Source organism: Oncorhynchus mykiss, chromosome 18, assembly GCF_057628025.1.
Source record: "Oncorhynchus mykiss isolate SJ-2025 chromosome 18, ASM5762802v1, whole genome shotgun sequence".
Lineage (NCBI taxonomy): Eukaryota > Metazoa > Chordata > Actinopteri > Salmoniformes > Salmonidae > Oncorhynchus > Oncorhynchus mykiss.
This window is the reverse complement of record NC_143039.1, coordinates 855,001-867,500: the sequence shown is the minus strand read 5'-3', so window position 1 is coordinate 867,500 and position 12,500 is coordinate 855,001. Positions and strand designations below refer to the sequence as shown.

General features: G+C 51.1%; 1 protein-coding gene across 1 annotated transcript in view; it reads right to left on the bottom strand.

The window, feature by feature from the left end:
* The window catches only part of LOC110519502 (cytochrome P450 27C1), a 23,785-nt gene that overhangs the window by 9,724 nt on the left and 1,561 nt on the right, over positions 1-12,500 (bottom strand). The window contains exons 2-5 of the mRNA XM_090206676.1: positions 10,349-10,539; positions 6,584-6,783; positions 5,660-5,869; positions 4,269-4,432 (exon numbers count right to left, since the gene is read on the bottom strand). Of these exons, the coding sequence (XP_090062802.1) occupies positions 4,269-4,432; positions 5,660-5,869; positions 6,584-6,783; positions 10,349-10,539 (765 nt within the window). The remainder of the gene's footprint in view (positions 1-4,268; positions 4,433-5,659; positions 5,870-6,583; positions 6,784-10,348; positions 10,540-12,500) is intronic.

Below are 12,500 nucleotides of genomic sequence, written 5' to 3'. Positions count from 1 at the left end.
GTCCACCGTGTCTCCATGGTGACCAGATATCCTGGTTCCTCCCTGTATGTTGTCCACCGTGTCTCCATGGTGACCAGATATCCTGGTTCCTCCCTGTATGTTGTCCACCGTGTCTCCATGGTGACCAGATATCCTGGTTCCTCCCTGTATGTTGTCCACCGTGTCTCCATGGTGACCAGATATCCTGGTCCCTCCCTGTATGTTGTCCACCGTGTCTCCATGGTGACCAGATATCCTGGTTCCTCCCTGTATGTTGTCCACCGTGTCTCCATGGTGACCAGATATCCTGGTCCCTCCCTGTATGTTGTCCACCGTGTCTCCATGGTGACCAGATATCCTGGTTCCTCCCTGTATGTTGTCCACCGTGTCTCCATGGTGACCAGATATCCTGGTCCCTCCCTGTATGTTGTCCACCGTGTCTCCATGGTGACCAGATATCCTGGTTCCTCCCTATATGTTGTCCACCGTGTCTCCATGGTAACCAGATATCCTGGTTCCTCCCTGTATGTTGTCCACCGTGTCCCCATGGTGACCAGATATCCTGGTTCCTCCCTGTACATCGTCCACCGTGTCTCCAATGTGACCAGATATCCTGGTTCCTCCCTGTATGTTGTCCACCGTGTCTCCATGGTGACCAGATATCCTGGTCCCTCCCTGTATGTTGTCCACCGTGTCTCCATGGTGACCAGATATCCTGGTTCCTCCCTGTATGTTGTCCACCGTGTCTCCATTGTGACCAGATATCCTGGTCCCTCCCTGTATGTTGTCCACCGTGTCTCCATGGTGACCAGATATCCTGGTTCCTCCCTGTATGTTGTCCACCGTGTCTCCATGGTGACCAGATATCCTGGTCCCTCCCTGTATGTTGTCCACCGTGTCTCCATGGTGACCAGATATCCTGGTCCCTCCCTGTATGTTGTCCACCGTGTCTCCATGGTGACCAGATATCCTGGTTCCTCCCTGTATGTTGTCCACCGTGTCTCCATTGTGACCAGATATCCTGGTCCCTCCCTGTATGTTGTCCACCGTGTCTCCATGGTGACCAGATATCCTGGTTCCTCCCTGTATGTTGTCCACCGTGTCTCCATGGTGACCAGATATCCTGGTCCCTCCCTGTATGTTGTCCACCGTGTCCCCATGGTGACCCGATATCCTGGTCCCTCCCTGTATGTTGTCCACCGTGTCTCCATGGTGACCAGATATCCTGGTTCCTCCCTGTATGTTGTCCACCGTGTCTCCATGGTGACCAGATATCCTGGTCCCTCCCTGTATGTTGTCCACCGTGTCCCCATGGTGACCAGATATCCTGGTCCCTCCCTGTATGTTGTCCACCGTGTCTCCATGGTGACCAGATATCCTGTTCCCTCCCTGTATGTTGTCCACCGCGTCTCCATGGTGACCAGATATCCTGGTTCCTCCCTGTATGTCGTCCACCGTGTCTCCATGGTGACCAGATATCCTGGTCCCTCCCTGTATGTTGTCCACCGTGTCTCCATGGTGACCAGATATCCTGGTCCCTCCCTGTATGTTGTCCACCGTGTCTCCATGGTGACCAGATATCCTGGTTCCTCCCTGTATGTTGTCCACCGTGTCTCCATGGTGACCAGATATCCTGGTCCCTCCCTGTAATGGTTTGACCTGGCGGTATAACGATGATTCCAAATGGTTTGACCTGGCGGTCTAACGATGATTCCAAATGGTTTGACCTGGCGGTCTAACGATGATTCCAAATGGTTTGACCTGGCGGTATAACGATGATTCCAAATGGTTTGACCTGGCGGTCTAACGATGATTCCAAATGGTTTGACCTGGCGGTATAACGATGATTCCAAATGGTTTGACCTGGCGTTATAACGATGATTCCAAATGGTTTGACCTGGCGGTATAACGATGATTCCAAATGGTTTGACCTGGCGGTATAACGATGATTCCAAATGGTTTGACATGGCGGTCTAACGATGATTCCAAATGGTTTGACCTGGCGGTATAACGATGATTCCAAATGGTTTGACCTGGCGGTCTAACGATGATTCCAAATGGTTTGACCTGGCGGTATAACGATGATTCCAAATGGTTTGACCTGGCGGTATAACGATGATTCCAAATGGTTTGACCTGGCGGTCTAACGATGATTCCAAATGGTTTGACCTGGCGGTATAACGATGATTCCAAATGGTTTGACCTGGCGGTCTAACGATGATTCCAAATGGTTTGACCTGGCGGTCTAACGATGATTCCAAATGGTTTGACCTGGCGGTCTAACGATGATTCCAAATGGTTTGACCAGGCGGTATAACGATGATTCCAAATGGTTTGACCTGGCGGTATAACGATGATTCCAAATGGTTTGACCTGGCGGTATAACGATGATTCCAAATGGTTTGACCTGGCGGTATAACGATGATTCCAAATGGTTTGACCTGGCGGTCTAACGATGATTCCAAATGGTTTGACATCGCGGTATAACGATGATTCCAAATGGTTTGACCTGGCGGTATAACGATGATTCCAAATGGTTTGACCTGGCGGTATAACGATGATTCCAAATGGTTTGTGACCTGGCGGTATAACGATGATTCCAAATGGTTTGACCTGGCGGTCTAACGATGATTCCAAATGGTTTGACCGTCCAGATCTGTTTACACTTGATATCCAGACACAATCTGATTACCTTCGGAGGTGGTCAGGAAGATCTGATCGCAATCAGATCACAATGCAACTTTTAAAAACATCTACACCAGTCTAAAACTAAATGGGGCAAGATCAGGACAAAGGACACATGTTAGAACCAGGTATAAAATGGGGCTAGACCTTTTGTTCTCACAACCACCCCCCCCCCCTCCCTCCCTCCAAACGCCTTCACTAGCAGGGTTCATCCTGAGGTCAGCGTCGCAGCGAGGACACACAGACAGAAGGAGGGACGGAAGATCAGAGGCTTGATCCTTCGCTTGGTTTCCTCAGCTGGCAACACGCTGGCAACACCCTGGCAACACGCTGGCAACCAGGGGGAATCATATGACAGCCTCTCTGCAGGGCTTAAACCCTCCTCCACCTCCCAGAGCATAACACACTGTTACAGCTAGGAGGAGCTGAGAGGAGCTGAGAGCAGCTGAGTAGAGGCTGGACAGAGGCAGTCTGCAAACCCAACCCTCCTGCCAAGATGTGACCCCCCCCCCAGGCCACCTCTCACTGACACGTCACATTAATCTGACATCCCACAACACACACTCTGGCAGTCTCTGCAATACACACAGTTCACACACACACGGAGATGTCTGGTGGGAACCAAGACTAAACACCCCCTGAGAGGCTCAAACAGAATGGGGGGGGGGGGGCTCCAACCAACAGAATGGGGGGGGGGGGGGGGGGGGGGGGACAAACGGGGGGGGGCTCCAACCAACAGAATGGGGACACACACACACACACGGGGGGGGGGGCTCCAACCAACAGAATGGGGGGGGGGGGGATCCAACCAACAGAATGGGGGGGGGGACACGGGGGGGGGGGGACAAAACAGGAGGGAGAGAAACGTTGTAGCTGGGTTAACCCTTCCCTACTGCTCACCGTGTCCACCCCAGTAACATCTCCTCTACTGCTCACCGTGTCCACCCCAGTAACATCTCCTCTACTGCTCACCGTGTCCACCCCAGTAACATCTCCTCTACTGCTCACCGTGTCCACCCCAGCCAGTAACATCTCCCCTACTGCTCACCGTGTCCACCCCAGTAACATCTCCCCTACTGCTCACCGTGTCCACCCCAGTAACATCTCCCCTACTGCTCACCGTGTCCACCCCAGTAACATCTCCCCTACTGCTCACCGTGTCCACCCCAGTAACATCTCCCCTACTGCTCACCGTGTCCACCCCAGCCAGTAACATCTCCCCTACTGCTCACCGTGTCCACCCCAGTAACATCTCCCCTACTGCTCACCGTGTCCACCCCAGTAACATCTCCCCTACTGCTCACCGTGTCCACCCCAGTAACATCTCCCCTACTGCTCACCGTGTCCACCCCAGTAACATCTCCCCTACTGCTCACCGTGTCCACCCCAGCCAGTAACATCTCCCCTACTGCTCACCGTGTCCACCCCAGTAACATCTCCCCTACTGCTCACCGTGTCCACCCCAGCCAGTAACATCTCCCCTACTGCTCACCGTGTCCACCCCAGTAACATCTCCCCTACTGCTCACCGTGTCCACCCCAGCCAGTAACATCTCCCCTACTGCTCACCGTGTCCACCCCAGTAACATCTCCCCTACTGCTCACCGTGTCCACCCCAGCCAGTAACATCTCAGTCATGTTAGCGTAGATCTCCTCCAGGTTCATCTCTCGGGTCACCAGCATGTGAGTTAAAAGCCCCCCCTTCACCGTCTCTCCTCGGGACACCAGATCCTGGATCTCCCCCAGACGCTTATCTACATGGATCTGGCCTGGGGGGGGAGGGGGGGGAGGGTTATGGTAACATATTCATCTCTAGTCCAGAACAACAGTATTGGGTTACATGCATGCATTCACAAGTGAGTCATTTATCAGACGCTCTTATCCAGAGAAATAAAGGGTTTGAAAAGGGTTCTTCGTCTGTCCCCATAGGATAACCCTTTATGGATCCTGGTGAAAAATCATTTTGGTTCCAGGTAGAATCATTTTGAGTTCCGTGTAGAACCCTTTTGGTTCCAGGTAGAATCATTTTGAGTTCCAGGTAGAACCCTTTTGGTTCCAGGTAGAATCATTTTGAGTTCCATGTAGAACCCTTTTGGGTTTCAGGTCCTGGTAAAAAATCATTTTGGGTTTCAGGTAGAATCATTTTGAGTTCCATGTAGAACACTCTGTGTAAGGGGTTCTACCTGGAACCCAGAAAGGGTTCTACCTGGAACCCAAAAGGGTTCTACAAAGGGTTCTCCTATGGAGACAGATGAAGTAGCAATTGATGTTGTTCTAAGAGTGTAGGTGAGACATTTCTCCTCAATAAAGTAGCTCTCAGCAGTCAGACCAGTCTGAGGCTTTTAAAGGTCAAACACCGGGTGGTAAATCACCAGTCTGAGGCTTTTAAAGGTCAAACACCGGGTTGTAAATCACCAGTCTGAGGCTTTTAAAGGTCAAACACCGGGTTGTAAATCACCAGTCTTTTAAAAGGTGAAACACTGGGTGGTAAATCACCAGTCTGAGGCTTTTAAAGGTCAAACACCGGGTGGTAAATCACCAGTCTGAGGCTTTTAAAGGTCAAACACCGGGTGGTAAATCACCAGTCTGAGGCTTTTAAAGGTCAAAACACCGGGTGGTAAATCACCAGTCTGAGGCTTTTAAAGGTCAAACACCGGGTGGTAAATCACCAGTCTGAGGCTTTTAAAAGGTCAAAACACCGGGTGGTAAATCACCAGCCTGAGGCTTTTAAAGGTCAAAACACCGGGTGGTAAATCACCCGTCTGAGGCTGTTAAAGGTCAAAACACCGGGTGGTAAATCACCAGTCTTTTAAAGGTCAAAACACCGGGTGGTAAATCACCCGTCTGAGGCTGTTAAAGGTCAAAACACCGGGTGGTAAATCACCAGTCTTTTAAAGGTCAAAACACCGGGTGGTAAATCACCCGTCTGAGGCTGTTAAAGGTCAAAACACCGGGTGGTAAATCCCCAGTGGAAATGCAGCATCAGAGAAACGTACTGAAACTGAAGAGTCCGTCCCAGGAGCTGCAGAACTCCTCCCAGGGTCTGGGGATGACGGTTCTGAGCCACTTGGGGATGGCCCCGGCGTACATGGTCATCTTGAAGGAACTAAACATCAGGTGCAGGGCTGCGATGTAGTCCTGGCTCTTCTGAGGAATCTCATTCTCCAAGCAGCCCAGACGGTCCTCGTACAAGATGGCTGCCATACCTGGGAGAAGAAGAGGAGGAAGGTAAATTAACTTGAAGATAGAAAAAAAGAAAAGAGCACTAGAAAGTTGGGGTTTATTAGTTTTAGTTTAGCTGGTATGACAAATGGAAATGATGTCTGCCACACCTGTAAAGGAGTTCTGCACCCTCAATAACAGACTTCCCACAGAGTCCAAACAGATACAGCAGTCTATACTGGAGTGACAACTGACTAGTACCCGTCCTCCCTGTACCCACTACCCACCTTCCCTGTACCCACTACCCACCCTCCCTGTACCCACTACCCATCCTCCCTGTACCCACTACACATCCTGCCTGTACCCACTACCTATCCTCCCTGTATCCACCCTCCCTATACCCACTACCCACCCTCCCTGTACCCACTACCCACCCTCCTGGTACCCATCCTCCCTGTACCCACTACCCACCCTCCCTGTACCCACTACCCACCCTCCTGGTACCCATCCTCCCTGTACCCACTACCCATGCTCCCTGTACCCACTACCCATCCTCCCTGTACCCACTACCCATCCTCCCTGTACCCACTACCCATCCTCCCTGTACCCACTACACATCCTGCCTGTACCCACTACCTATCCTCCCTGTATCCACCCTCCCTATACCCACTACCCACCCTCCCTGTACCCACTACCCACCCTCCTGGTACCCATCCTCCCTGTACCCACTACCCATGCTCCCTGTACCCACTACCCACCTTCCATTGCGTATTTGAAAAACAGATCGTTAATATTGAGTACAGTGAGTCCGTCTGACTGCTGGCTCCTCAGCGTATCCACTCTCTTCACCAGGTCCTCCACCACAGCATTCACGTCGTCAGAGAACTGAGCCACGTCCTTCGGTCTCATGATCAGCTGACGGAGGATGCTACGCATCTTCAACCAGTCCTCACCCTCCCTGCAGAGATGAAAGGGAGAGAAGGTGGTCAAGAGACAACTAACTAAAAGGTTTTCACAGAAATCCCGGTTGGGAAGATTCCCGCAATCAGGAGGGATATTTATCTGACCTTTATTTAACTAGTCAGTTAAGAACAAATTCTTATTTACAATGACGGCCCTAGGAACAGTGGGTTTAACTGGTCTAGGAACAGTGGGTTTAACTGGTCTAGGAACAGTGGGTTTAACTGGTCTAGGAACAGTGGGTTAACTGGTCTAGGAACAGTGGGTTAACTGGTCTAGGAACAGTGGGTTAACTGGTCTAGGAACAGTGGGTTAACTGGTCTAGGAACAGTGGGTTAACTGGTCTAGGAACAGTGGGGTTAACTGGTCTAGGAACAGTGGGTTAACTGGTCTAGGAACAGTGGGTTTAACTGGTCTAGGAACAGTGGGTTAACTGGTCTAGGAACAGTGGGTTAACTGGCCTAGGAACAGTGGGTTAACTGGCCTAGGAACAGTGGGTTAACTGGTCTAGGAACAGTGGGTTAACTGGTCTAGGAACAGTGGGTTAACTGGTCTAGGAACAGTGGGTTAACTGGCCTAGGAACAGTGGGTTAACTGGTCTAGGAACAGTGGGTTAACTGGTCTAGGAACAGTGGGTTAACTGGTCTAGGAACAGTGGGTTAACTGGTCTAGGAACAGTGGGTTAACTGGTCTAGGAACAGTGGGTTAACTGGTCTAGGAACAGTGGGTTAACTGGTCTAGGAACAGTGGGTTAACTGGTCTAGGAACAGTGGGGTTAACTGGTCTAGGAACAGTGGGTTAACTGGTCTAGGAACAGTGGGTTTAACTGGTCTAGGAACAGTGGGTTTAACTGGTCTAGGAACAGTGGGTTAACTGGTCTAGGAACAGTGGGTTAACTGGCCTAGGAACAGTGGGTTAACTGGTCTAGGAACAGTGGGTTAACCGGTCTAGGAACAGTGGGTTAACTGGTCTAGGAACAGTGGGTTAACCGGTCTAGGAACAGTGGGTTAACTGGTCTAGGAACAGTGGGTTAACTGGTCTAGGAACAGTGGGTTAACTGGTCTAGAAACAGTGGGTTAACCGGTCTAGGAACAGTGGGTTAACTGGTCTAGGAACAGTGGGTTAACTGGTCTAGGAACAGTGGAACACGGCCTTCCTCAGAGCTTTACGTATCGGCCTTCCTCAGAGCTTTACGTATCGGCCTCAAGGCCTTCCTCAGAGCTTTACGTGTCGGCCTCAAGGCCTTCCTCAGAGCTTTACGTATCGGCCTCACGGCCTTCCTCAGAGCTTTCCATATCGGCCTCACGGCTTTCCTCAGAGCTTTACGTGTCGGCCTCAAGGCCTTCCTCAGAGCTTTACATGTCGGCCTCACGGCCTTCCTCAGAGCTTTACGTGTCGGCCTCAAGGCCTTCCTCAGAGCTTTACGTGTCGGCCTCAAGGCCTTCCTCAGAGCTTTACGTGTCGGCCTCAAGGCCTTCCTCAGAGCTTTACGTATCGGCCTCACGGCCTTCCTCAGAGCTTTATGTATCGGCCTTCCTCAGAGCTTTATGTATCGGCCTTCCTCAGAGCTATACGTATCGACCTCACGGCCTTCCTCAGAGCTTTACGTATCGGCCTTCCTCAGAGCTTTACGTATCGGCCTCAAGGCCTTCCTCAAAGCTTTACGTGTCGGCCTCACGGCCTTCCTCAGAGCTTTACGTATCGGCCTCACGGCCTTCCTCAGAGCTTTACGTGTCAGCCTCACGGCCTTCCTCAGAGCTTTACGTGTCGGCCTCACGGCCTTCCTCAGAGCTTTATGTATCGGCCTCACGGCCTTCCTCAGAGCTTTATGTATCGGCCTTCCTCAGAGCTTTACGTGTCGGCCTCACGGCCTTCCTCAGAGCTTTACGTATCGGCCTCACTGCCTTCCTCAGAGCTTTATGTATCGGCCTCACGGCCTTCCTCAGAGCTTTATGTATCGGCCTTCCTCTGAGCTTTATGTGTCGGCCTCAAGGCCTTCCTCAAAGCTTTACGTGTCGGCCTCACGGCCTTCCTCAGAGCTTTACGTATCGGCCTCACTGCCTTCCTCAGAGCTTTACGTGTCAGCCTCACGGCCTTCCTCAGAGTTTTACGTGTCGGCCTCACGGCCTTCCTCAGAGCTTTACGTATCGGCCTCACGGCCTTCCTCAGAGCTTTATGTATCGGCCTTCCTCAGAGCTTTAGGTGTCGGCCTCACGGCCTTCCTCAGAGCTTTACGTATCGGCCTCACGGCCTTCCTCAGAGCTTTACGTGTCGGCCTCACGGCCTTCCTCAGAGCTTCACGTGTCGGCCTCACGGCCTTCCTCAGAGCTTTACGTGTCGGCCTCACGGTCTTCCTCAGAGCTTTACGTATCGGCCTCACGGCCTTCCTCAGAGCTTTACGTATCGGTCTCACGGCCTTCCCCAGAGCTTTATGTATCGGCCTTCCTCAGAGCTTTACGTGTCGGCCTCAAGGCCTTCCTCAGAGCTTTACGTATCGGCCTCACGGCCTTCCTCAGAGCTTTACGTGTCGGCCTCACGGCCTTCCTCAGAGCTTTACGTGTCGGCCTCACGGCCTTCCTCAGAGCTTTACGTATCGGCCTCACGGCCTTCCTCAGAGCTTTACGTATCGGCCTCACGGCCTTCCTCAGAGCTTTACGTATCGGCCTCACAGCCTTCCTCAGAGCTTTATGTATCGGCCATCCTCAGAGCTTTACGTGTCGGCCTCACGGCCTTCCTCAGAGCTTTATGTATCGGCCTCACGGCCTTCCTCAGAGCTTTACGTATCGGCCTCACGGCCTTCCTCAGAGCTTTATGTATCGGCCTTCCTCAGAGCTTTACGTGTCGGCCTCACGGCCTTCCTCAGAGCTTTACTTATCGGCCTCACGGCCTTCCTCAGAGCTTTATGTATCGGCCATCCTCAGAGCTTTACGTATCGGCAAAACGGCCTTCCGCAGAGCTTTATGTATCGGCCTTCCTCAGAGCTTTACGTGTCGGCCTCACGGCCTTCCTCAGAGCTTTACGTGTCGGCCTCACGGCCTTCCTCAGAGCTTTACGTGTCGGCCTCACTGCCTTCCTCAGAGCTTTACGTATCGGCCTCACGGCCTTCCTCAGAGCTTTACGTGCCGGCCTCACGGCCTTCCTCAGAGCTTTACGTGTCGGCCTCACGGCCTTCCTCAGAGCTTTATGTATCGGCCATCCTCAGAGCTTTACGTGTCGGCCTCACGGCCTTCCTCAGAGCTTTACGTATCGGCCTCACGGCCTTCCTCAGAGCTTTTGTCAATTTTGTTTTTTTTTAAGTAACAAATAAGAATACATTGAAATGGAAACATGCCATGACTGGTTTTACGGAACAATATGTACGAGCTCTTCACTTGTCAAACGTCTCGTTGTTTAGTTCCTGTGTACATCGTTGATGATTTTACACAAAAATATTCATTACAACTAACTGAAGTTGATACTACTTCTCCGTGTGAATCATTTCTAGATTTTCCTCCTTTCAAAAAGGGGGTATAACATTTTGCGTCCCGTGATGTCACAGGTCGTAGTTCAGAGGTCAGACTCACGCTGAGATAAGTCCGGTAGATCGGCCCCTCAGGTCGCGGTACTCCTTCCAGGACTCCATGTTGCCTCTCTGCGGGGCCACACCCTCCGTCCTCAGCACCTCGGCAACCAGATCCCGCCCTGCGATAGACACAACCAGCTGGGGGCCGAAACGAGACTTAAAGATCTTCCCATACTTCTGAGAGTGTTCCATCTGGGGAGAGAGAGGAACCTTGATGTCAAAACATCCTGTCTGGGATTAGCTGTCAACATACTGTCTGGGATTAGCTGTCAACACCCTGTCAGGGATTTGCTGTCAACACCCTGTCTGGGATTCGCTGTCAACATCCTGTCTGGGATTCGCTGTCAACATCCTGTCTGGGATTTGCTGTCAACATCCTGTCTGAGATTTGCTGTCAACATCCTGTCTGGGATTTACTGTCAACATCCTGTCTGAGATTTGCTGTCAACATCCTGTCTGAGATTTGCTGTCAACATCCTGTCTGAGGAGTGCTGTCAACATCCTGTCTGATTGCCGTTTAGGGGTTCAAGCCAATAGAATGTGATTCCTGTGTTTTGATCTAGAGTCACACTAAACTTATCCTCATCCCCATCTCTTTCTATTTCACAGAGTTTGGCAACGGGAGTTTGGCAACGGGAGGAGTTTGGCAACGGGGGGAGTTTGGCAACGGGAAGAGTTTGGCAACGGGAAGAGTTTGGCAACGGGGGGAGTTTGGCAACGGGAGGAGTTTGGCAACGGGAGGAGGTTGGCAACAGGAGGAGTTTGGCATCGGGGGGAGTTTGGCAACGGGAGTTTGGCAACGGGAGGAGTTTGGCAACGGGAAGAGTTTGGCAACGGGAGGAGTTTGGCAACGGGAGGAGTTTGGCAATGGGAGGACTTTGGCAACGGGAGTTTGGCAACGGGGGGAGTTTGGCAACGGGGGGAGTTTGGCAACGGGGGGAGTTTGGCAACGGGAGTTTGGCAACACAGCACAAAGAGACCTGGGACCAGGCTACCCAGATGTAGACAGGCAGTATTACTAGGTTACGTTCAGAAATAATGGAGGGTCACACTAAACAAATCTTTCACTCTATCGCTCTCTATCCCTCCTACCGCTGTGTGGAACAACACACGCCACTGTTCTCCTGACACCATTTCCCTAACACCTATTAAGTAATGGCTTCATTTCCCTGATGGTTATGCAACACTCCCCCCCACACTACTTCTGATTGGCTATTCAACATTTTACCACACCCTCCCCGGGGGACACATCTCTGTCCTCAAGCTCCGGCACAAACGCCCCCAAAGGAAGTGCCGAAAACAACTGTTCTCGTGTTTCAAGGCAGTTGTATTATTTTTCCCCCCGTCCTCATTTCACTCACAATGGATTCATTCAGCTCACAACCAGCACTATAAAGACCGTCTCTTTCTCCCCGAAAACAACGTGCACACCGTTAACCTGTATGTCTGCAGAAACCTAGTTATGTTATTTACCAGGGAGACCGTCTCTTTCTCCCCGAAAACAACGTGCAGGATGTTAACAACGTGCACACCGTTAACCTGTATGTCTGCAGAAACCTAGTTATGTTATTTACCAGGTAGACCGTCTCTTTCTCCCCGAAAACAACGTGCACACCGTTAACCTGCATGTCTGCAGAAACCTTGTTGTGTTATTTACCAGGGAGACCGTCTCTTTCATTAGACTGAACTGAAGTACGTGAACTATAGTAGGCAGATAAAACAACGTGCATTAACAGTGTAGATTACAGAAGGCGTGTTTAGACAGATAAAACAACCGTGCATTAACAGTGTAGATTACAGAAGGTGTGTTTTCCTATTGACTTCCAGGTAACAATGTACTCTGTCTTCTTCAACGGTGAGTTATATATTTATATATTCACTTTATATATTATCTACCTCACTTGCTTTGGCAATGTTAACACATGTTTCCCATGCCATTAAAACCCCTTGAATTAAATTGATATAGGAGACAGACTAGTCTGGCGTGTCACAGTGCCCTGTTTTATTGTCACCTTCAGGTCTTAGACAGACAGGTTAACCTCAGGTTAACCTCAGGCTTATGCAACGGGAAAAGGGAGAGTTTCACTACACTACTCACTACACTACTCAGGTAAGAGTTGACTGTCTGGACTCCAGCAGCAATCGGTCTCCTC